We start from the raw sequence: 24,209 nt of genomic DNA on the forward strand, positions 1-24,209 counted from the left end.
GTAAAATTACGGAAATATTCAGCATTAATCTCGCTTCGGAACCAGGGTTCCGTGGCTTAGTGGTTAAAGCGCCTGTCTCGGTAAACAGGAGATCATGAGTTCGATTCGCGTCGGAGCCTTGTTGTTACGAAACTTGAACTAGTTTTCGTAGCTTTTAAATTTTGAAAAACTAAAAATTATAGTTGCTTGAGATATGCATTAATGCAAAGAATAGGTAAACACTGCGAAGGATTTAATTTAGTAAAATTACGGAAATATTCAGCATTAATCTCGCTTCGGAACCAGGGTTCCGTGGCTTAGTGGTTAAAGCGCCTGTCTCGGTAAGCAGGAGATCATGAGTTCGATTCTCGTCGTAGCCTTGTTGTTATGAAACTTGAACTAGTTTTCGTAGCTATTAAATTTTGAAAAACTAAAAATAATAGTTGCTTGAGATATGCATTAATGCAAAGAGTAGGTAAACACTGCGAAGGATTTAATTTAGTAAAATTACGGAAATATTCAGCATTAATCTCGCTTCGGAACCAGGGCTCCGTGGCTTAGTGGTTAAAGCGCCTGTCTCGTAATCCGGAGATCATGAGTTCGATTCTCGTCGGAGCCTCGTTGTTCTGATACGTGAACTAGTTTTCGTAGCTATTAAATTTTAAAAACTTAAAATAATAGTTGCTTGAGATATGCATTAATGCAAAGAATAGGTAGGCACTGCGAAGGAGTTAATTTAGTAAAATTACGGAAATATTCAGCATTAATCTCGCTTCGGAACCAGGGCTCCGTGGCTTAGTGGTTAAAGCGCCTGTCTCGGTATACAGGAGATCATGAGTTCGATTCGCGTCGGAGCCTTGTTGTTATGAAACTTGAACTAGTTTTCGTAGCTTTTAAATTTTGAAAAACTGAAAATTATAGTTGCTTGAGATATGCATTAATGCAAAGAATAGGTAAACACTGCGAAGGATTTAATTTAGTAAAATTACGGAAATATTCAGCATTAATCTCGCTTCGGAACCAGGGTCCGTGGCTTAGTGGTTAAAGCGCCTGTCTCGTAAACAGGAGATCATGAGTTCGATTCGCGTCGGAGCCTTGTTGTTTTGATACTTGAACTAGTTTTCATAGCTACTAAATTTTGAAAAACTAAAAATAATAAGTGGTTGAGATATGCATTAATGCAAACAATAGGGTAAAACTAAAAAAAGAGTTAATTTAGTAAAATTTCAGAAATATTCAGCATTAATCTCGCTTCGGAACCAGGGCTCCGTGGCATAGTGGTTAAAGCGCCTGTCTTGTAAACAGGAGATCATGAGTTCGATTCTCGTCGGAGCCATGTTGTTATGATACTTGAACTAGTTTTCGTAGCTTTTAAATTTTGAAAAACTAAAAATTATAGTTGCTTGAGATATGCATTAATGCAAAGAATAGGTAAACACTGCGAAGGAGTTAATTTAGTAAAATTACGGAAATATTCAGCATTAATCTCGCTTCGGAACCAGGGTCCGTGGCTTAGTGGTTAAAGCGCCTGTCTCGTAAACAGGAGATCATGAGTTCGATTCGCGTCGGAGCCTTGTTGTTTTGATACTTGAACTAGTTTTCATAGCTACTAAATTTTGAAAAACTAAAAATAATAAGTGGTTGAGATATGCATTAATGCAAACAATAGGGTAAAACTAAAAAAAGAGTTAATTTAGTAAAATTTCAGAAATATTCAGCATTAATCTCGCTTCGGAACCAGGGCTCCGTGACTAAGTGGTTAAAGCGCCTGTCTCGGTAAACAGGAGATCATGAGTTCGATTCTCGTCGGAGCCTTGTTGTTATGAAACTTGAACTAGTTTTCGTAGCTATTACATTTTGAAAAACTAAAAATAATAGTTGCTTGAGATATGCATTAATGCAAAGAATAGCTAAACCCTGCGAAGGAGTTAATTTAGTAAAATTTCGGAAATATTCAGCATTAATCTCGCTTCGGAACCAGGGCTCCGCGGCTTAGTGGTTAAAGCGCCTGACTCGTAATCCGGAGATCATGAGTTGGAATCTCGTCGGAGCCTCGTTGTTATGATACTTGAACTAGTTTTCGTAGCTATTAAATTTTAAAAACTTAAAATAATAGTTGCTTGAGATATGCATTAATGCAAAGAATAGGTAGGCACTGCGAAGGAGTTAATTTAGTAAAATTACGGAAATATTCAGCATTAATCTCGCTTCGGAACCAGGGCTCCGTGGCTTAGTGGTTAAAGCGCCTGTCTCGTAAACAGGAGATCATGAGTTCGATTCTCGTCGGAGCCTCGTTGTTATGATAATTGAACTAGTTTTCTTAGCTATTAAATTTTGAAAAACTAAAAATAATAAATGCTTGAGATATGCAATAATGCAAAGAATAGGTAAACACTGCGAAGGATTTAATTTAGTAAAATTACGGAAATATTCAGCATTAATCTCGCTTCGGAACCAGGGTTCCGTGGCTTAGTGGTTAAAGCGCCTGTCTCGGTAAACAGGAGATCATGAGTTCGATTCGCGTCGGAGCCTTGTTGTTACGAAACTTGAACTAGTTTTCGTAGCTTTTAAATTTTGAAAAACTAAAAATTATAGTTGCTTGAGATATGCATTAATGCAAAGAATAGGTAAACACTGCGAAGGATTTAATTTAGTAAAATTACGGAAATATTCAGCATTAATCTCGCTTCGGAACCAGGGTTCCGTGGCTTAGTGGTTAAAGCGCCTGTCTCGGTAAGCAGGAGATCATGAGTTCGATTCTCGTCGTAGCCTTGTTGTTATGAAACTTGAACTAGTTTTCGTAGCTATTAAATTTTGAAAAACTAAAAATAATAGTTGCTTGAGATATGCATTAATGCAAAGAGTAGGTAAACACTGCGAAGGATTTAATTTAGTAAAATTACGGAAATATTCAGCATTAATCTCGCTTCGGAACCAGGGCTCCGTGGCTTAGTGGTTAAAGCGCCTGTCTCGTAATCCGGAGATCATGAGTTCGATTCTCGTCGGAGCCTCGTTGTTCTGATACGTGAACTAGTTTTCGTAGCTATTAAATTTTAAAAACTTAAAATAATAGTTGCTTGAGATATGCATTAATGCAAAGAATAGGTAGGCACTGCGAAGGAGTTAATTTAGTAAAATTACGGAAATATTCAGCATTAATCTCGCTTCGGAACCAGGGCTCCGTGGCTTAGTGGTTATAGCGCCTGTCTCGTAATCCGGAGATCATGAGTTCGATTCTCGTCGGAGCCTCGTTGTTATGATACTTGAACTAGTTTTCGTAGCTATTAAATTTTAAAAACTTAAATTAATAGTTGCTTGAGATATGCATTAATGCAAAGAATAGGTAGGCACTGCGAAGGAGTTAATTTAGTAAAATTACGGAAATATTCAGCATTAATCTCGCTTCGGAACCAGGGCTCCGTGGCTTAGTGGTTATAGCGCCTGTCTCGTAATCCGGAGATCATGAGTTCGATTCTCGTCGGAGCCTCGTTGTTATGATACTTGAACTAGTTTTCGTAGCTATTAAATTTTAAAAACTTAAATTAATAGTTGCTTGAGATATGCATTAATGCAAAGAATAGGTAGGCACTGCGAAAGAGTTAATTTAGTAAAATTACGGAAATATTCAGCATTAATCTCGCTTCGGAACCAGGGCTCCGTGGCTTAGTGGTTATAGAGCCTGTCTCGTAATCCGGAGATCATGAGTTCGATTCTCGTCGGAGCCTCGTTGTTATGATACTTGAACTAGTTTTCGTAGCTATTAAATTTTAAAAACTTAAATTAATAGTTGCTTGAGATATGCAATAATGCAAAGAATAGGTAGGCACTGCGAAGGAGTTAATTTAGTAAAATTACGGAAATATTCAGCATTAATCTCGGTTCGGAACCAGGGCTACGTGGCTTAGTGGTTAAAGCGCCTGTCTCGTAAACAGGAGATCATGAGTTCGATTCTCGTCGGAGCCTCGTTGTTTTGATACTTGAACTAGATTTCATAGCTACTAAATTTTGAAAAACTAAAAATAATAAGTGGTTGATATATGCATTAATGCAAACAATAGGTTAAAACTAAAAACGAGTTAATTTAGTAAAATTTCAGAAATATTCAGCATTAATCTCGCTTCGGAACCAGGGTTCCGTGGCTTAGTGGTTAAAGCGCCTGTCTCGGTAAACAGGAGATCATGAGTTCGATTCGCGTCTTAGCCTTGTTGTTACGAAACTTGAACTAGTTTTCGTAGCTTTTAAATTTTGAAAAAACTAAAAATTATAGTTGCTTGAGATATGCATTAATGCAAAGAATAGGTAAACTCTGCGAAGGAGTTAATTTAGTAAAATTACGGAAATATTCAGCATTAATCTCGCTTCGGAACCAGGGCTCCGTGGCTAAGTGGTTAAAGCGCCTGTCTCGGTAAACAGGAGATCATGAGTTCTATTCTCGTCGGAGCCTTGTTGTTCTGAAACTTGAACTAGTTTTCGTAGCTTTTAAATTTTGAAAAACTAAAAATAATAGTTGCTTGAGATATGCATTAATGCAAAGAATAGCTAAACACTGCGAAGGAGTTAATTTAGTAAAATTTCGGAAATATTCAGCATTAATCTCGCTTCGGAACCAGGGCTCCGTGGCTTAGTGGTTAAAGCGCCTGTCTCGTAATCCGGAGATCATGAGTTCGATTCTCGTCGGAGCCTCGTTGTTATGATACTTGAACTAGTTTCCGTAGCTATTAAATTTTAAAAACTTAAATTAATAGTTGCTTGAGATATGCATTAATGCAAAGAATAGGTAGGCACTGCGAAGGAGTTAATTTAGTAAAATTACGGAAATATTCAGCATTAATCTCGGTTCGGAACCAGGGCTACGTGGCTTAGTGGTTAAAACGCCTGTCTCGTAAACAGGAGATCATGAGTTCGATTCTCGTCGGAGCCTCGTTGTTTTGATACTTGAACTAGATTTCATAGCTACTAAATTTTGAAAAACTAAAAATAATAAGTGGTTGAGATATGCATTAATGCAAACAATAGGGTAAAACTAAAAACGAGTTAATTTAGTAAAATTTCAGAAATATTCAGCATTAATCTCGCTTCGAAACCAGGGCTCCGTGGCATAGTGGTTAAAGCGCCTGTCCTGTAAACAGGAGATCATGAGTTCGATTCTCGTCGGAGCCTTGTTGTTATGATACTTGAACTAGTTTTCGTAGCTTTCAAATTTTGAAAAACTAAAAATTATAGTTGCTTGAGATATGCATTAATGCAAAGAATAGGTAAACACTGCGAAGAAGTTAATTTAGTAAAATTACGGAAATATTCAGCATTAATCTCGCTTCGGAACCAGGGCTCCGTGACTAAGTGGTTAAAGCGCCTGTCTCGGTAAACAGGAGATCATGAGTTCGATTCTCGTCGGAGCCTTGTTGTTATGAAACTTGAACTAGTTTTCGTAGCTATTACATTTTGAAAAACTAAAAATAATAGTTGCTTGAGATATGCATTAATGCAAAGAATAGCTAAACCCTGCGAAGGAGTTAATTTAGTAAAATTTCGGAAATATTCAGCATTAATCTCGCTTCGGAACCAGGGCTCCGTGGCTTAGTGGTTAAAGCGCCTGTCTCGTAAACAGGAGATCATGAGTTCGATTCTCGTCGTAGCCTTGTTGTTATGAAACTTGAACTAGTTTTCGTAGCTATTAAATTTTGAAAAACTAAAAATAATAGTTGCTTGAGATATGCATTAATGCAAAGAATAGGTAGGCACTGCGAAGGAGTTAATTTAGTAAAATTACGGAAATATTCAGCATTAATCTCGGTTCGGAACCAGGGCTACGTGGCTTAGTGGTTAAAACGCCTGTCTCGTAATCCGGAGATCATGAGTTCGATTCTCGTCGGAGCCTCGTTGTTATGATAATTGAACTAGTTTTCGTAGCTATTAAATTTTGAAAAACTAAAAATAATAAATGCTTGAGGTATGCAATAATGCAAAGAATAGGTAAACACTGCGAAGGATTTAATTTAGTAAAATAACGGAAATATTCAGCATTAATCTTGCTTCGGAACCAGGGTTCCGTGGCTTAGTGGTTAAAGCGCCTGTCTCGGTAAACAGGAGATCATGAGTTCGATTCGCGTCGGAGCCTTGTTGTTACGAAACTTGAACTAGTTTTCGTAGCTTTTAAATTTTGAAAAACTAAAAATTATAGTTGCTTGAGATATGCATTAATGCAAAGAATAGGTAAACACTGCGAAGGAGTTAATTTAGTAAAATTACGGAAATATTCAGCATTAATCTCGCTTCGGAACCAGGGCTCCGTGGCTAAGTGGTTAAAGCGCCTGTCTCGGTAAACAGGAGATCATGAGTTCTATTCTCGTCGGAGCCTTGTTGTTCTGAAACTTGAACTAGTTTTCGTAGCTTTTAAATTTTGAAAAATTAAAATAATAGTTGCTTGAGATATGCATTAATGCAAAGAATAGCTAAACACTGCGAAGGAGTTAATTTAGTAAAATTTCGGAAATATTCAGCATTAATCTCGCTTCGGAACCAGGGCTCCGTGGCTTAGTGGTTAAAGCGCCTGTCTCGTAATCCGGAGATCATGAGTTCGATTCTCGTCGGAGCCTCGTTGTTATGATACTTGAACTAGTTTCCGTAGCTATTAAATTTTAAAAACTTAAATTAATAGTTGCTTGAGATATGCATTAATGCAAAGAATAGGTAGGCACTGCGAAGGAGTTAATTTAGTAAAATTACGGAAATATTCAGCATTAATCTCGGTTCGGAACCAGGGCTACGTGGCTTAGTGGTTAAAACGCCTGTCTCGTAAACAGGAGATCATGAGTTCGATTCTCGTCGGAGCCTCGTTGTTTTGATACTTGAACTAGATTTCATAGCTACTAAATTTTGAAAAACTAAAAATAATAAGTGGTTGAGATATGCATTAATGCAAACAATAGGGTAAAACTAAAAACGAGTTAATTTAGTAAAATTTCAGAAATATTCAGCATTAATCTCGCTTCGAAACCAGGGCTCCGTGGCATAGTGGTTAAAGCGCCTGTCCTGTAAACAGGAGATCATGAGTTCGATTCTCGTCGGAGCCTTGTTGTTATGATACTTGAACTAGTTTTCGTAGCTTTCAAATTTTGAAAAACTAAAAATTATAGTTGCTTGAGATATGCATTAATGCAAAGAATAGGTAAACACTGCGAAGAAGTTAATTTAGTAAAATTACGGAAATATTCAGCATTAATCTCGCTTCGGAACCAGGGCTCCGTGACTAAGTGGTTAAAGCGCCTGTCTCGGTAAACAGGAGATCATGAGTTCGATTCTCGTCGGAGCCTTGTTGTTATGAAACTTGAACTAGTTTTCGTAGCTATTACATTTTGAAAAACTAAAAATAATAGTTGCTTGAGATATGCATTAATGCAAAGAATAGCTAAACCCTGCGAAGGAGTTAATTTAGTAAAATTTCGGAAATATTCAGCATTAATCTCGCTTCGGAACCAGGGCTCCGTGGCTTAGTGGTTAAAGCGCCTGTCTCGTAATCCGGAGATCATGAGTTCGAATCTCGTCGGAGCCTCGTTGTTATGATACTTGAACTAGTTTTCGTAGCTATTAAATTTTAAAAACTTAAAATAATAGTTGCTTGAGATATGCATTAATGCAAAGAATAGGTAGGCACTGCGAAGGAGTTAATTTAGTAAAATTACGGAAATATTCAGCATTAATCTCGCTTCGGAACTAGGGCTCCGTGGCTTAGTGGTTAAAGCGCCTGTCTCGTAAACAGGAGATCATGAGTTCGATTCTCGTCGGAGCCTCGTTGTTATGATAATTGAACTAGTTTTCGTAGCTATTAAATTTTGAAAAACTAAAAATAATAAATGCTTGAGATATGCAATAATGCAAAGAATAGGTAAACACTGCGAAGGATTTAATTTAGTAAAATTACGGAAATATTCAGCATTAATCTTGCTTCGGAACCAGGGTTCCGTGGCTTAGTGGTTAAAGCGCCTGTCTCGGTAAACAGGAGATCATGAGTTCGATTCGCGTCGGAGCCTTGTTGTTACGAAACTTGAACTAGTTTTCGTAGCTTTTAAATTTTGAAAAACTAAAAATTATAGTTGCTTGAGATATGCATTAATGCAAAGAATAGGTAAACACTGCGAAGGAGTTAATTTAGTAAAATTACGGAAATATTCAGCATTAATCTCGCTTCGGAACCAGGGCTCCGTGGCTAAGTGGTTAAAGCGCCTGTCTCGGTAAACAGGAGATCATGAGTTCGATTCTCGTCGGAGCCTTGTTGTTCTGAAACTTGAACTAGTTTTCGTAGCTATTAAATTTTGAAAAACTAAAAATAATAGTTGCTTGAGATATGCATTAATGATAAGAATAGCTAAACACTGCGAAGGAGTTAATTTAGTAAAATTTCGGAAATATTCAGCATTAATCTCGCTTCGGAACCAGGGCTCCGTGGCTTAGTGGTTAAAAAGCCTGTCTCGTAAACAGGAGATCATGAGTTCGATTCTCGTCGTAGCCTTGTTGTTATGAAACTTGAACTAGTTTTCGTAGCTATTAAATTTTGAAAAACTAAAAATAATAGTTGCTTGAGATATGCATTAATGCAAAGAATAGGTAGGCACTGCGAAGGAGTTAATTTAGTAAAATTACGGAAATATTCAGCATTAATCTCGGTTCGGAACCAGGGCTACGTGGCTTAGTGGTTAAAACGCCTGTCTCGTAATCCGGAGATCATGAGTTCGATTCTCGTCGGAGCCTCGTTGTTTTGATACTTGAACTAGATTTCATAGCTACTAAATTTTGAAAAACTAAAAATAATAAGTGGTTGAGATATGCATTAATGCAAACAATAGGGTAAAACTAAAAACGAGTTAATTTAGTAAAATTTCAGAAATATTCAGCATTAATCTCGCTTCGGAACCAGGGCTCCGTGGCTTAGTGGTTAAAGCGCCTGTCTTGTAAATAGGAGATCATGAGTTCGATTCTCGTCGGAGCCTCGTTTTTTTGATACTTGAACTAGTTTTCATAGCTACTAAATTTTGAAAAACTAAAAATAATAAGTGGTTGAGATATGCATTAATTCAAACAATAGGGTAAAACTAACAAGTTGGGAAAGCCAAAATATTACCTCTCCGAGTGGAGATGACTATCACTACCCCTTAAACAACCTAAATATATGCATCTATCGCTTTTTTTAATTCTTTGCAAGTGCAGGAATTCAATTTTAAAATAGTCAATTGTTCAAGCCTTTTCAATATCTCTCAATTGCTGGGGAAACTCTACTCTCTTGCTATACCTCAACCGTATTCTTAGTCTACCAGTATGACTTGTAACATTTGTCCATATCAAAGCTGATACATACATCGCCACACAAAAAGCAAATGTCCCCAAAACATGGAAGCCACAACCCAATCACACATAAGCTAGGCTCGTACTTGTTCATCGCTTTCGATGATTTCACTAATATTAGCATTAACATTTTGTACATTATTGGGTTCCTTATTAATAGATATGCCTACGCCTACAGTACTTTCAATAGAACATTTATTTAATGCATTATCTTTCGTACGATCATGGCCAACTGGCCTCGTGGTAGGACCAACATTTTGCGTGCTAGAACCTGTTCCAGAAACAGCCTTCTCCTTTCATTTTCTCGTTTCCTAAATTCAGGATCTGACCTTTTTGCCCTCATTCTTTCCCTTGCCTTTCGTTTTCTGATTTCCTCTTTACTTAAATTATTATCTTCCTCCATTTACTTATTAATCAGTTAAATACTCACAAAGGTTGGCAAAATCAATCTCCTTCAGTAATACGTAAGGCTTAATTATATTATTTGCCGAACAAAATTAATCGAGCAAATTTAACACTTAACTTCTTCCTTCGAAATTCTATCAAAGAATGAATCAACTGTTTAAAAAAAAGGTTTTTTTCGCGAATAGGGCGCTATCATACCAACAGCAATTCCGTCATATTTAAAAAATATACATTGCCAACACTTTTTTCAAATAAAGAATGATAAAAGTGCGTAAAAAAGGTCTTTCACAAATAGGCCTAGGGGGCGTATAAACTAAACAGCAACAACGCTCTACAGCTACACTAATCTTACACAAACAAGGAGTACTATAAACCCACTACTGGAAGCGGTATTTTTATTCAAACGTAAAACAATTTCGCTTAAGCTTAACATCTCTAGACATCGGTAAAAATGTCTCTATCACTCCTAGACATTATAACTCAAATTCATCTGATTATGTTTTAACAAGGTTAAATCTAACTGGGAGTAAGATGAAAGGAGTAGAAGCTTATCTGTCTAAGGAAATATGAAATTTTATCTTAACAGTTCGTTAAATCATAAGTTTATAACGAAAAAACGCGGAAGGGGAAAACGAGCAGACAACAGCGATTTTTGGGGGTAGAAGGTTAAGAGCGCCATCTGTCGTCCGTGCCAAAGTTGAACTTCCACTCGAAACGCAATGAGAAAGTGGATAAAATAATGCCATCAGCTATTTAACTGCGTCGATATATTTAACGACTTGACCCATGACATGCCCATAACACTGGCTTCTATGAATCCTATTTATTCTTGGATGCTAGGAAACTTGGTAGACGTAACAGTCTGTACCAAGTACCCAAGCATCCTTCAATAAACGCCTGGCAACATTGTGGTACGCATGGTACAACTAAAAAATAGGACGTGTATCTATCTTTCCAGTCACTCCAAGTCGTTAAGCCCTCATTACAGAGGATTTGAAACACTATCGTAATTCCAAGTGTCTCGAATCTCTACGTTCCTGTCCATTATGAACAGTGCTGAGAGAAAGATACATCAGAAAGAGCCATTCAAATCGAATTGCCGAAAATATTATCCATATTTTCATTTCATATAACAGAGAAAAAGAAATTATTATGGTTTTGAGAGGAGCTTCTCATTTTGGTTGTTGTTTAAAATATAACGCAATGCACGGGCCTAGATACATATAGCAGGCAATGAATAAAATATATCGCAATGCACGGGCCTTGATAGATAGAGGAGGCAATGTAGGAAACATAACGCAATGCACGGGCCTTGATAGATATAGGAGGCAATGATTTAACGACTTCGGTACTTGGGTTTATCTTTAATATTTAAATAAATATAATTATTTTTAATTATTTTAATCGCCAGTAAATAACTTTAAAAATAGTTAAATCGTTTAAAATAAAGTTGTTCATAATATCTTTCGAAACTTTGCTAATATTGACGTTTAAAGTGAAGGGTACCCTTCTTGCCCGCTTTCTTCAAATTTTGGGGTATATATACGTTTCGATTCCATTATAATAATAGATAAAAACGCATTCGCGTGAACCTTTGGTGGAAGCCCTGCCATTGGGAGGCTAGACGTTTCTCGTAACCCTAGCTGATCGCCGCGTATATCTTAAAACCAAATAATAGATAAAAACGCATTCGCGTGAACCGATGGTGGAAGCCCTGCCATTGGGAGGCTAGACGTTTCTCGTAACCCTAGCCGCTCGCCGCGTATATCTTGAAACCAAACGATGACGGTGGAAAAGAAGCCAGAATGTACTGACCGGCGTCCATGTGGAATGGACAAAAGACCTGAAGATGGTGGTGCATAGAAGCTGGTGTCAATGTGGAATTGACGAAGAACAGAAGATGGTGGTGCATAGAAGCTGGTGTCAATGTGGAATTGACGAAGAACAGAAGATGGTAGTGTATATAAGCTGGTGTCAATGTGGAATTGACGAAGAACAGAAGATGGTGGTGCATAGAAGCTGGAGTCAAAGTGAAATTGACGAAGAACAGAAGTTGGTGGTGCTTGGAAGCAAGCACGTACAGACTAGTGTCCATGTGGGATGGACAAAGACTAGCAGATTGTGGTCCTTAGAAGCCAGTTAGTAAAGACTGGTGTTGGTAGATGAATGACCAAATTTCCGTGAACCGCGAACGCGTTCCGGAAATCGGGTATTTGTTTGCTCCGATTTGTAAACTGCGAACGCGGTCACGTGGGGTCTGACAGACAGACAGACACACACACACACACACACCCATACATGTCCTACATTGCTTATGAGGACCGAGTTTAAAAAGTCACTTACGGGGACATTTAGAAAACGCAATATCTCCTCCGCTTTTATCGTAAAATCGAAAATATATTTCACTTTTATGACTTGTTTCAAATTGCATCTTAAAATGAATTCCAAATATTTTTAAAGGAAACTTTTACATAATTTTCTTTACATTCTTTATGGGGACCAAAATCTATGACGTATTTCCGGTTAACTTTGTCCCCGTAAGAATAGCAATGCACTTATATTCTCTAAGCTTGAGTTATGGGTAACAAAATGTCTCAATTCAAAAGGAAACGGAATTTAATACGTTAATACGATAAGAACAAGCCGTAATCAAGCAGCTGATATTGTCAAGATTCATTTTGAAAACTTAAAAATAATACTTGTATAAATTTAGAAAAATCATAAATAGTAATACAAAACCTCAAGAAACAAACTCTTAAAAACTTAAATCTTGGAACAATGATCCACCTACCAAATGTCAAATAAAATTCAATTAAAATGGTATATATCAAAATTTTCATCAAGAACAAAAATCATTAAAGAAGGTTGGAACAATGGCCTCATAGAGGGTGGTAAAATTCAATTTTAGAAACAATTAAAAAATATATAGGCCCTATTAAAAATAAAAATTATTTTTAGTGCTTTGTACGATATCTTACGAACTTTACGTATTCAAATTTACTAATCAAAAATTAGACACAAAATGGGGTAAATTATAAAATTCAAGTAAAAGATTTTTTTTAAATAATACTATACACGACAACCTTCGAAGTTAACTTTTATTCATCCATATGAAAGATAATAAAAAAATGTTGGGAATGGGGTCCCCATAGCGGATGTATTATTTCAAACTTAAACAGAAAATGTGATTTACTACAGATTTCAATTTAACGGAAGGAAATCAAAAACACGAAGATATTTCTACTTCGTTAGACGATATCTAGATAAATCGCATTATTTTCACTAGAAGCAAAAAACATGAAAAGCCGTTGGCTCAAAGGTCCCCGTAAAGGGTTTAAAAATCCAAAATTAGACACAAAATGGTGTAAATTTTAAATTTCAAGTAAAGGTTTTTTTTGAATAATACTAAACACGACAACCTTCGAAGTTAACTTTTATTCATCCATATGAAAGATAAAAAAAAATGTTGGCAATGGGGTCCCCGTAGCGGAAATAGTAATTCAAATTTAAACACAAAATGTGATTTACTACAAATTTCAATTTAACAGAAAGACATCAAAAAGACGAAGATATTTCTACTTGGTTAGACGATATCTAGATAAATCGCATTATTTTCACTAGAAGCAAAAAACATGAAAAACCGTTGGCTCAAAGGTCCCCGAAAAGGGTTAAAAAATCCAAAATTAGACACAAAATGGTGTAAATTTTAAATTTCAAGTAAAAGGTTTTTTTTGAACACGACAACCTTCGAAGGTAACTTTTATTCATCCATATGAAAGATAATAAAAAAATGTTGGCAATGGGGTCCCCATAGCGGATGTGTTATTTCAAACTTAAACACAAAATGTGATTTACTACAGATTTCAATTTAACAGAAGGAAATCAAAAACACGAAGATATTTCTACTTCGATCTACGATATCCAGATAAATCGCATTATTTTCACTATAAGCAAAAAACATGAAAAACCGTTCGCTCAAAGGTCCCCGTAAAGGGTTTAAAAATCCAAAATTAGACACAAAATGGTGTAAATTATAAAATTCAAGTAAAAGATTTTTTTTGAATAATACTAAACACGACAACCTTCGAAGTTAACTTTTATTCATCCTTATGAAAGATAATAAAAAATTGTTGTCGATGGGGTCCCATAGCGGATGTAGTAATTCAAATTTAAACACAAAATGTGATTTACTACAAATTTCAATTTAACAGAAAGACATCAAAAAGACGAAGATATTTCTACTTCGTTATACGATATCTAGATAAATCGCATTATTTTCACTAGAAGCAAAAAACATGAAAAACCGTTGGCTCAATGGTCCCCGTAAAGGGTTTAAAAATCCAAAATTAGACACAAAATGGTGTAAATTTAAAATTTCAAGTAAAGGTTTTTCTTTGAATAATACTAAACACGACAACCTTCGAAGTTAACTTTTATTCATCCATATGAAAGATAATAAAAAAATGTTGGCAATAGGGTCCCCATAGCGGAAATAGTAATACAAATTTAAACAAAAAGTGTGATTTACTACAAATTTCAATTTAACAGAAAGACATCAAAAAGACGAAGATATTTCTACTTCGTTATACGTTATCTAGATAAATCGCATTATTTTCACTAGAAGCAAAAAACATGAAAAACTGTTAGCTCAAAGGTCCCCGTAAAGGGTTTAAAAATCCTAAATTAGACACAAAATGGTGTAAATTTTAAATTTCAAGTAAAAGGTTTTTTATGAATAATACTATACACGACAACCTTCGAAGTTAACTTTTATTCATCCATATGAAAGATAATAAAAAAAATGGTGGGAATGGGGTCCCCATAGCGGATGTAGTAATTCAAATTTAAACACAAAATGTGATTTACTACAGATTTCAATTTAACAGAAGGAAATCAAAAACACGAAGATATTTCTACTTCGTTCTACGATATGTAGATAAATCGCATTATTTTCAGTAGAAGCAAAAAACATGAAAAACCGTTGGCTCAAAGGTCCCCGTAAAGGGTTAAAAAATCCAAAATTAGACACAAAATGGTGTAAATTTTAAATTTCAAGTAAAAGGGTTTTTTTTTTGAACACGACAACCTTCGAAGGTAACTTTTATTCATCCATATGAAAGATAATAAAAAAATGTTGGCAATGGGGTCCCCATAGCGGATGTGTTATTTCAAACTTAAACACAAAATGTGATTTACTACAGATTTCAATTTAACAGAAGGAAATCAAAAACACGAAGATATTTCTACTTTGATCTACGATATCTAGATAAATCGCATTATTTTCAGTAGAAGCAAAAAACATGAAAAACCGTTGGCTCAAAGGTCCCCGTAAAGGGTTAAAAAATCCAAAATTAGACACAAAATGGTGTAAATTTTAAATTTCAAGTAAAAGGTTTTTTTTTGAACACGACAACCATCGAAGGTAACTTTTATTCATCCATATGAAAGATAATAAAAAAATGTTGGGAATGGGGTCCCCATAGCGGATGTATTATTTCAAACTTAAACACAAAATGTGATTTACTACAGATTTCAATTTAACAGAAGGAAATCAAAAACACGAAGATATTTCTACTTCGTTCTACCATATCTAGATAAATCGCATTATTTTCAGTAGAAGCAAAAAACATGAAAAACCGTTGGCTCAAAGGTCCCCGTAAAGGGTTAAAAAATCCAAAATTAGACACAAAATGGTGTAAATTTTAAATTTCAAGTAAAAGGTTTTTTTTTGAACACGACAACCTTCGAAGGTAACTTTTATTCATCCATATGAAAGATAATAAAAATGTTGGGAATGGGGTCCCCATGGGGTCCCCATAGCGGATGTGTTATTTCAAACTTAAACACAAAATGTGATTTACTACAGATTTCAATTTAACAGAAGGAAATCAAAAACACGAAGATATTTCTACTTCGTTCCACGATATCTAGATAAATCGCATTATTTTCACTAGAAGCAAAAAACATGAAAAACCGTTGGCTCAATGGTCCCCGTAAAGGGTTTAAAAATCCAAAATTAGACACAAAATGGTGTAAATTTAAAATTTCAAGTAAAGGTTTTTCTTTGAATAATACTAAACACGACAACCTTCGAAGTTAACTTTTATTCATCCATATGAAAGATAATAAAAAAATGTTGGCAATAGGGTCCCCATAGCGGAAATAGTAATACAAATTTAAACAAAAAGTGTGATTTACTACAAATTTCAATTTAACAGAAAGACATCAAAAAGACGAAGATATTTCTACTTCGTTATACGTTATCTAGATAAATCGCATTATTTTCACTAGAAGCAAAAAACATGAAAAACTGTTAGCTCAAAGGTCCCCGTAAAGGGTTTAAAAATCCTAAATTAGACACAAAATGGTGTAAATTTTAAATTTCAAGTAAAAGGTTTTTTATGAATAATACTATACACGACAACCTTCGAAGTTAACTTTTATTCATCCTTATGAAAGATAATAAAAAATTGTTGTCAATGGGGTCCCATAGCGGATGTAGTAATTCAAATTTAAACACAAAATGTGATTTACTACAAATTTCAATTTAACAGAAAGACATCAAAAAGACGAAGATATTTCTACTTCGTTATACGATATCTAGATAAATCGCATTATTTTCAGTAGAAGCAAAAAACATGAAAAACCGTTGGCTCAAAGGTCCCCGTAAAGGGTTAAAAAATCCAAAATTAGACACAAAATGGTGTAAATTTTAAATTTCAAGTAAAAGGTTTTTCTTTGAATAATACTAAACACGACAACCTTCGAAGTTAACTTTTATTCATCCATATGAAAGATAATAAAAAAATGTTGGCAATAGGGTCCCCATAGCGGAAATAGTAATACAAATTTAAACAAAAAGTGTGATTTACTACAAATTTCAATTTAACAGAAAGACATCAAAAAGACGAAGATATTTCTACTTCGTTATACGTTATCTAGATAAATCGCATTATTTTCACTAGAAGCAAAAAACATGAAAAACTGTTAGCTCAAAGGTCCCCGTAAAGGGTTTAAAAATCCTAAATTAGACACAAAATGGTGTAAATTTTAAATTTCAAGTAAAAGGTTTTTTATGAATAATACTATACACGACAACCTTCGAAGTTAACTTTTATTCATCCATATGAAAGATAATAAAAAAAATGGTGGGAATGGGGTCCCCATAGCGGATGTAGTAATTCAAATTTAAACACAAAATGTGATTTACTACAGATTTCAATTTAACAGAAGGAAATCAAAAACACGAAGATATTTCTACTTCGTTCTACGATATGTAGATAAATCGCATTATTTTCAGTAGAAGCAAAAAACATGAAAAACCGTTGGCTCAAAGGTCCCCGTAAAGGCTTAAAAAATCCAAAATTAGACACAAAATGGTGTAAATTTTAAATTTCAAGTAAAAGGGTTTTTTTTTTGAACACGACAACCTTCGAAGGTAACTTTTATTCATCCATATGAAAGATAATAAAAAAATGTTGGCAATGGGGTCCCCATAGCGGATGTGTTATTTCAAACTTAAACACAAAATGTGATTTACTACAGATTTCAATTTAACAGAAGGAAATCAAAAACACGAAGATATTTCTACTTTGATCTACGATATCTAGATAAATCGCATTATTTTCAGTAGAAGCAAAAAACATGAAAAACCGTTGGCTCAAAGGTCCCCGTAAAGGGTTAAAAAATCCAAAATTAGACACAAAATGGTGTAAATTTTAAATTTCAAGTAAAAGGTTTTTTTTTGAACACGACAACCATCGAAGGTAACTTTTATTCATCCATATGAAAGATAATAAAAAAATGTTGGGAATGGGGTCCCCATAGCGGATGTATTATTTCAAATTTAAACACAAAATGTGATTTACTACAGATTTCAATTTAACAGAAGGAAATCAAAAACACGAAGATATTTCTACTTCGTTCTACGATATCTAGATAAATCGCATTATTTTCAGTAGAAGCAAAAAACATGAAAAACCGTTGGCTCAAAGGTCCCCGTAAAGGGTTAAAAAATCCAAAATTAGACACAAAATGGTGTAAATTTTAAATTTCAAGTAAAAGGTTTTTTTTTGAACACGACAACCTTCGAAGGTAACTTTTATTCATCCATATGAAAGATAATAAAAATGTTGGGAATGGGGTCCCCATGGGGTCCCCATAGCGGATGTGTTATTTCAAACTTAAACACAAAATGTGATTTACTACAGATTTCAATTTAACAGAAGGAAATCAAAAACACGAAGATATTTCTACTTCGTTCCACGATATCTAGATAAATCGCATTATTTTCACTAGAAGCAAAAAACATGAAAAACCGTTGGCTCAAAGGTCCCCGTAAAGGGTTTAAAAATCCAAAATTTGACACAAAATGGTGTAAATTTTAAATTTCAAGTAAAAGGTTTTTTTGAATAATACTATACACGACAACCTTCCAAGTTAACTTTTATTCATCCATATGAAAGATAATAAAAATATGTTGGGAATGGGGTCCCCATAGCGGATGTATTATATCAAACTTAAACACAAAATGTGATTTACTACAGATTTCAATTTAACAGAAGGAAATCAAAAACACGAAGATATTTCTACTTCGATCTACGATATCTAGATAAATCGCATTATTTTCACTAGAAGCAAAAAACATGAAAAACCGTTGGCTCAAAGGTCCCCGTAAAGGGTTTAAAAATCCAAAATTTGACACAAAATGGTGTAAATTTTAAATTTCAAGTAAAAGGTTTTTTTGAACAATACTATACACGACAACCTTCGAAGTTAACTTTTATTCATCCATATGAAAGATAATAAAAAAATGTTGGGAATGGGGTCCCCATAGCGGATGTAGTAATTCAAATTTAAACACAAAATGTGATTCACTACAGATTTCAATTTAACAGAAGGAAATCAAAAACACGAAGATATTTCTACTTCGTTATACGATATCTAGATAAATCGCATTATTTTCACTAGAAGCAAAAAACATGAAAAACTGTTGGCTCAAAGGTCCCCGTAAAGGGTTTAAAAATCCAAAATTAGACACAAAATGGTGTAAATTTTAAATTTCAAGTAAAAGGTTTTTTTTGAATAATACTAAACACGACAACCTTCGAAGTTAACTTTTATTCATCCATATGAAAGATAATAAAAAAATGTTGGGAATGGGGTCCCCTTAGCGGATGTATTATTTCAAACTTAAACACAAAATGTGATTTACTACAGATTTCAATTTAACAGAAGGAAATAAAAAAGACGAAGATATTTCTACTTCGTTATACGATATCTAGATAAATCGCATTATTTTCACTAGAAGCAAAAAACATGAAAAACCGTTGGCTCAAAGGTCCCCGTAAAGGGTTTAAAAATCCAAAATTAGACACAAAATGGTGTAAATTTTAAATTTCAAGTAAAATTTTTTTTTAATAATACTACAGGGTGTTACAAAAAGATGTGTCACAAATTCAGGGGCGCATTCTACGGGTCAAAACAAGACTAAGTCACCAAAGAACTATGATCCAAAACTGAACACCCGCGGAGATACGGGCCATCAAAGTATCACGTAAAATGCGATGAATTTTCCTTCAAGTGAAGCGACGAATATGGCTTGACCATATTGTTTTCAATAAATTGGTCATAATTGAAAAAGATTCGATATTTAAGAAGCGATCGATTCTGGGGGCAGAGCTAAAAGCATTTTAGACCAAAAAATTAAACATTTAATTTGGTAAAGTGTTTTAATTTGGCCTAAAGTTACAACGGCGTTTTCAGATCGCTGTAGTTGCTGAGTGGCTTGGTTTTTCATTCATTAAAACGATGGCCCATTCAACTTCTTTGTCAAGTCAACGAGTAAAGCGCTTTTACGTGTAAGCAAGAGCTTCTAGTTATTGGAAAGATGTCGTGACAACGGCATGAACCTAGTAAAACCGGCGTTTTTAACCAGACCGTGGTATTATTTCCCAATCTCGCATGTCTGTTATCGAACCCCTGTGGAAGTTACGTTTGCCATCGAACATTCGTGGATATCTGTGTCGTGGGACATTGTTCTAAGACAGATTCACTATCGGCCACGTATGCAATAAATGACGCATACGGCGACAAACGACCAATGCTATTTCTCACGTGATTTAAATACTGTATGACGCGTAATCCTTCGAAAAGTAGTCGCTTAAGTACATTGCTGCTAGTAATGATTGATAACTACACCTGCTAGATGAAATGTCAACTAGTACATTACAATGTTTTTTAAAGGATCTTAAAATAGACCAATTAAAAAACATTTGTTTTGGAAAATTATTCAAACGAGGAGCTAGCCGATATGCACCTTATGTATGGACGAGCATTCGGCAAAGCTAGAAGCCAGGCGCCTTTACCAAGAGATGTGTCCTCAACGACGATTGTCGTCAAACTTTCGTGGCGGTAGATCCAGAGGCGGCGCCAGAATTTTTTTCAGTATAGGCTGAAGGTACTTAGTTTTAGGGCCCCTAGCAGGGTTTTTCAACTTTCTACCCCCTTCTAATTAAATATTATAAGTCAATTAAAAATAAATAATAATTAATATATTATATTTTAACTTTTACCTCTTAATTCTAAATCAGTTTTGCTTCTTTTAAAGAAATTTCTCATTGTTTTTCCTTGTTTCTCAATGTCTGATTGTCTTGTCCGTTTTTGTTTACTCTTTTGCGCACCAGATAACTATTTTCTGCTACTTATATTCAATGAACAGGTAGGGCAGCCTGCTAAGCAAGCGTTTTACATTATGAGAGACTTTCGTTGCATTAAGAGACTATGCTTGTTCAGACTGAAGTGCCATAAAATTCTTTTCTTACACACAACTTTGAACATTTACTCTATGGCTGGTCAATGCTTATAAAAGTTTCCCCTCTAAAGTCGACTCATCGACTGACTGTGGATGGAGCTGTCTTTGCTGTGTGGGGTTGGGAGGCGATGAGTCGCCTCTAGAGACGGAATTTAAACAAATGTTTACCATTCTACATAGCAGATTAACCTGGAGCTATTTTACTACCAAACTTTGCTCCTTTTATTGCTCAGTTTTTGAGGTTTTTTGGGCCCCTCCTCCTCAATTTTGGGGCCCTTGTCTAATTGTCAGGTAGGCTAAAGCCTACTTAGCCTTAATGTAGTGTCGCCACTGTCACCGTAGATCGACGTTTGCGAGAGACAGGGCAACTACGGCGAAGGGGTGGAGCTGGAAGACCGCAAGATGTATCCGAAAACTTAGAAAACCAAGTCCTGCAAATCTTACAAAATGATCCCGGAACCAGTACCTGCAAGCTGGCAGATCAACTTGATGTAAATCATGTAAAGGTTTGGAGAAACATAAACAATCACGGATTTCAACCGTACCACTACCAGAAGGTTCAGGCTTTAAATCCAGATGACTATCCAAGGAGGCTACAGTTTTCAAACTGGTTTATCCACCAATGTGTTGCGAACCCCCAATTTCCAGGCATGGTATTAGTGACCGACGATGCCACGTTTTCCCAGGACGGAATCATCAACTCTCACAACATGCATCAATGGCGCCAAGAGAACCCGCACTCCATCGTGGTAGCAAGTCATCAAGTAAAATTTTGTTTAAATGTTTGGTGCGGTATTGTTGGTAATCTTTTAATCGGACCGCACTTGCTCCCACAAAGACTTAACGGTCAACATTATCTCCAATTTCTAACTGAAACGCTACAGGAACTCTTAGAAGATTTGCCCTTGGCTCAGTGGCGCGACATGTGGTTTATGCACGATGGCGCTCCCGCTCATTTCAGGCGCGACGTTCGGGCACATTTGGACGCCACCTATCCTGGAAGGTGGATCGGTCGTGGAGGACCTGTTGCTTGGCCAGCTGTTTCGCCCGACCTCAACCCTTTGGATTTCTTTCTTTGGGGTCATTTGAAGGACATGGTGTACCAAAGGGAAGTTCCAAACATCGAAGAGTTAAGTCGACGGATCATTGAGGCATGCGAAACCATCAGAAATACACCAGGAATCTTTGAACGAGTTCGTGGGTCTTCCGTTAAGAGGGCCGAAGCTTGCGTAAGAGGTCAAGGACAACATTTTGAACAAGTTTTGTGAAATTTAATCGATAAAATACTATTTCGATGCTCATTGCACCCTTTAAAAAACATTGTAATGTACTAGTTGACATTTTATCTAGCAGGTGTAGTTATCAATCATTACTAGCAGCAATGTACTTAAGCGACTACTTTTCGAAGGATTACGCGTCATACAGTATTTACAATCACGTGAGAAATAGCATTGGTCGTTTGTCGCCGTATGCGTCATTTATTGCATACGTGGCCGATAGTGAATCTGTCTTAGAACAATGTCCCACGACACAGATATCCACGAATGTTCGATGGCAAACGTAACTTCCACAGGGGTTCGATAAGAGACATGCGAGATTGGGTAATAATACCACGATCTGGTTAAAAACGCCGGTTTTACTAGGTTCATGCCGTTGTCACGACATCTTTCCAATAACTAGAAGCTCTTGCTTACACGTAAAAGCGCTTTACTCGTTGACTTGACAAAGAAGTTGAATGGGCCATAGTTTTAATGAATGAAAAACCAAGCCACTCAGCAACTACAGCGATCTGAAAACGCCGTTGTAACTTTAGGCCAAATTAAAACACTTTACCAAATTAAATGTTTAATTTTTTGGTCTAAAATGCTTTTAGCTCTGCCCCCAGAATCGATCGTTTCTTAAATATCAAATCTTTTTCAATTATGACCAATTAATTGAAAACAATATGGTCAAGCCAAATTCGTCGCTTCTTTTGAAGGGAAAATTCATCGCATTTTACGTGATACTTTGATGGCCCGTATCTCCGCGGGTGTTCAGTTTTGGACCATAGTTCTTTGGTGACTTAGTCTTGTTTTGACCCGTAGAATGCGCCCCTGAATTTGTGACACATCTTTTTGTAACACCCTGTATACACGACAACCTTCGAAGTTAACTTCTATTCATCCATATGAAAGATAATAAAAAAATATTGGGATTGGGGTCCCCATAGCGGATGTAGTAATTAAAATATAAACTCAAAATGTTATTTATTACAAATTTCAATTTAACAGAAAGACATCAAAAACGCGAAGATATTTCTACTTCGTTATACGATATCTAGATAAATCGCATTATTTTTACTAAAAGCAAAAAACATGAAAAACCGTTGGCTCAAAGGTCCCCGTAAAGGGTTTAAAAATCCAAAATTAGACACAAAATGGTGTAAATTTTAAATTTCAAGTAAAGGTTTTTTTGAATAATACTATACACGACAATCTTTAACACGACAATCAAGTTAACTTTTATTCATCCATATGAATGCTTATGCTTAAGGTCCGTTGGAATAAATAATATAAAAGTAAGGAATGGAAACTTTTCCTGATCCCTGCCTTCCGCAGTTTAACAAAAACACCTGAAGACCCAAAAGGATTCAAGAATTAAGGATTTTTGGAAACTGCCTTCCAGTAAACTGTGGTTGCTACATTCCTACTGACTTGTTAGTGCCACGATTTCTTACTGGAAGTTGTTATCCAAACCAAACCCTGACCTACCGACTCCATTCCTTTCTTTTAACTCCATGGGTTGGAAACTACGTACTACACATCGTGGGAAATATTTCAGAACACAGTTATGCCGTTTTCCATTATAGATATACTAAAAACATAAAGCTCCAGATTCACAGTGCTGGATTTTGCTTAACGAAAAAATGCGGGACAAATAGCAGACACCCACTATTTTATGGTGAAGATCAGTGTATATTATAATAAGTTTCAGGTAATTTAATGACAATCGAAAACTGCATAAAGCCAATGCTACGGTACTTAACGAATATAGACCGATATCAAAAGGGGCGTCAAAGGGGGCCGCAGTCCTCAGTAGAATGATAGAGAGATAGATCCGGTGAGAAAGGGGGTAATACGTCGGCGGAAAGGGGTACACTCTGTCTGCTTAAACCCCCTTTTTAAATCGGTCTGTGGAAGATAAGTTTAAAGCGTCGCGCTTGCGCAGAGAGAAACATAAACGAGCTTCAGTCTCAACTCAGAAGGTCGGGACGGGGGGGCGAAAGGGCTATAATCTCGTCTCGTTTGCTCACCGTAACGCGCGCCAGAGAAAAAATGAATTGTGGAAGCTAAAAATTGGGAGTTTTCTCATGCAAAGAGAAATATCAATCCAGCTTGAATCCCTTTTCACTCCCGCATTAATATTTTGAATTTTTTTATAGCCAAAAATAGAATTTTGTGAATATTATATAATATAGCTTAATGGATTGAGAGGAAAAAATTCGGTTCGATATTCGAATCAAGAATTAAATTTGTACAGAACTATTTTTTAAAAGAAAGGTTTTTTATGCATTTCCACAGTAAAATAGGTTAGAGCACAGGGATTTTCTATTTATGCTGAATCCGAAATCGTAATTTTAATCACTTTGAAGCTTAACATTACGAGGTGAATAGTTTTTTGCGAGTTAGACGTT

The 24,209-nt window shown here is 35.7% G+C and overlaps 1 protein-coding gene and 20 non-coding genes across 21 annotated transcripts; all 21 read left to right on the plus strand.

The window, feature by feature from the left end:
• The first annotated feature begins 525 nt into the window (after window positions 1-525).
• TRNAT-CGU (transfer RNA threonine (anticodon CGU)) lies at window positions 526-598 on the plus strand. The gene has a single exon. It is a non-coding gene; the product is annotated as a tRNA-Thr (tRNA).
• Window positions 599-1,002: 404 nt separating this feature from the next.
• TRNAT-CGU (transfer RNA threonine (anticodon CGU)) lies at window positions 1,003-1,075 on the plus strand. The gene has a single exon. It is a non-coding gene; the product is annotated as a tRNA-Thr (tRNA).
• A 167-nt stretch (window positions 1,076-1,242) lies between these two features.
• Window positions 1,243-1,315, plus strand: TRNAT-UGU (transfer RNA threonine (anticodon UGU)). The gene has a single exon. It is a non-coding gene; the product is annotated as a tRNA-Thr (tRNA).
• Window positions 1,316-1,480: 165 nt separating this feature from the next.
• On the plus strand, window positions 1,481-1,553 carry TRNAT-CGU (transfer RNA threonine (anticodon CGU)). The gene has a single exon. It is a non-coding gene; the product is annotated as a tRNA-Thr (tRNA).
• Window positions 1,554-2,198: 645 nt separating this feature from the next.
• On the plus strand, window positions 2,199-2,271 carry TRNAT-CGU (transfer RNA threonine (anticodon CGU)). The gene has a single exon. It is a non-coding gene; the product is annotated as a tRNA-Thr (tRNA).
• A 646-nt stretch (window positions 2,272-2,917) lies between these two features.
• On the plus strand, window positions 2,918-2,990 carry TRNAT-CGU (transfer RNA threonine (anticodon CGU)). The gene has a single exon. It is a non-coding gene; the product is annotated as a tRNA-Thr (tRNA).
• A 165-nt stretch (window positions 2,991-3,155) lies between these two features.
• TRNAT-CGU (transfer RNA threonine (anticodon CGU)) lies at window positions 3,156-3,228 on the plus strand. The gene has a single exon. It is a non-coding gene; the product is annotated as a tRNA-Thr (tRNA).
• A 165-nt stretch (window positions 3,229-3,393) lies between these two features.
• Window positions 3,394-3,466, plus strand: TRNAT-CGU (transfer RNA threonine (anticodon CGU)). The gene has a single exon. It is a non-coding gene; the product is annotated as a tRNA-Thr (tRNA).
• Window positions 3,467-3,631: 165 nt separating this feature from the next.
• On the plus strand, window positions 3,632-3,704 carry TRNAT-CGU (transfer RNA threonine (anticodon CGU)). Its single transcript has one exon. It is a non-coding gene; the product is annotated as a tRNA-Thr (tRNA).
• Window positions 3,705-3,869: 165 nt separating this feature from the next.
• Window positions 3,870-3,942, plus strand: TRNAT-CGU (transfer RNA threonine (anticodon CGU)). The gene has a single exon. It is a non-coding gene; the product is annotated as a tRNA-Thr (tRNA).
• Window positions 3,943-4,589: 647 nt separating this feature from the next.
• On the plus strand, window positions 4,590-4,662 carry TRNAT-CGU (transfer RNA threonine (anticodon CGU)). Its single transcript has one exon. It is a non-coding gene; the product is annotated as a tRNA-Thr (tRNA).
• A 165-nt stretch (window positions 4,663-4,827) lies between these two features.
• TRNAT-CGU (transfer RNA threonine (anticodon CGU)) lies at window positions 4,828-4,900 on the plus strand. The gene has a single exon. It is a non-coding gene; the product is annotated as a tRNA-Thr (tRNA).
• A 166-nt stretch (window positions 4,901-5,066) lies between these two features.
• TRNAT-UGU (transfer RNA threonine (anticodon UGU)) lies at window positions 5,067-5,139 on the plus strand. The gene has a single exon. It is a non-coding gene; the product is annotated as a tRNA-Thr (tRNA).
• A 406-nt stretch (window positions 5,140-5,545) lies between these two features.
• Window positions 5,546-5,618, plus strand: TRNAT-CGU (transfer RNA threonine (anticodon CGU)). Its single transcript has one exon. It is a non-coding gene; the product is annotated as a tRNA-Thr (tRNA).
• Window positions 5,619-6,502: 884 nt separating this feature from the next.
• TRNAT-CGU (transfer RNA threonine (anticodon CGU)) lies at window positions 6,503-6,575 on the plus strand. The gene has a single exon. It is a non-coding gene; the product is annotated as a tRNA-Thr (tRNA).
• Window positions 6,576-6,740: 165 nt separating this feature from the next.
• Window positions 6,741-6,813, plus strand: TRNAT-CGU (transfer RNA threonine (anticodon CGU)). The gene has a single exon. It is a non-coding gene; the product is annotated as a tRNA-Thr (tRNA).
• A 166-nt stretch (window positions 6,814-6,979) lies between these two features.
• On the plus strand, window positions 6,980-7,052 carry TRNAT-UGU (transfer RNA threonine (anticodon UGU)). Its single transcript has one exon. It is a non-coding gene; the product is annotated as a tRNA-Thr (tRNA).
• Window positions 7,053-7,458: 406 nt separating this feature from the next.
• TRNAT-CGU (transfer RNA threonine (anticodon CGU)) lies at window positions 7,459-7,531 on the plus strand. Its single transcript has one exon. It is a non-coding gene; the product is annotated as a tRNA-Thr (tRNA).
• A 165-nt stretch (window positions 7,532-7,696) lies between these two features.
• TRNAT-CGU (transfer RNA threonine (anticodon CGU)) lies at window positions 7,697-7,769 on the plus strand. The gene has a single exon. It is a non-coding gene; the product is annotated as a tRNA-Thr (tRNA).
• Window positions 7,770-8,893: 1,124 nt separating this feature from the next.
• TRNAT-UGU (transfer RNA threonine (anticodon UGU)) lies at window positions 8,894-8,966 on the plus strand. Its single transcript has one exon. It is a non-coding gene; the product is annotated as a tRNA-Thr (tRNA).
• A 12,220-nt stretch (window positions 8,967-21,186) lies between these two features.
• On the plus strand, window positions 21,187-21,804 carry LOC149662690 (uncharacterized). Its single transcript, XM_089842281.1, has one exon. It carries the CDS (start codon window positions 21,187-21,189, stop codon window positions 21,802-21,804), a length of 618 nt encoding a protein of 205 aa, XP_089698407.1.
• Window positions 21,805-24,209: the final 2,405 nt, after the last annotated feature.

The sequence above is a fragment of the Phalangium opilio genome, unplaced genomic scaffold (assembly GCF_054372755.1).
Source record: "Phalangium opilio isolate 3A_F unplaced genomic scaffold, DU_Popi_V2 ptg000063l_1, whole genome shotgun sequence".
In the NCBI taxonomy this organism is placed as follows: domain Eukaryota; kingdom Metazoa; phylum Arthropoda; class Arachnida; order Opiliones; family Phalangiidae; genus Phalangium; species Phalangium opilio.

What these genes read in the sequence shown, in the direction of transcription:
- LOC149662690 (XM_089842281.1), top strand. Translation starts at nt 21,187, where the DNA reads ATGGTATTAGTGACCGACGATGCCACGTTTTCCCAGGACGGAATCATC.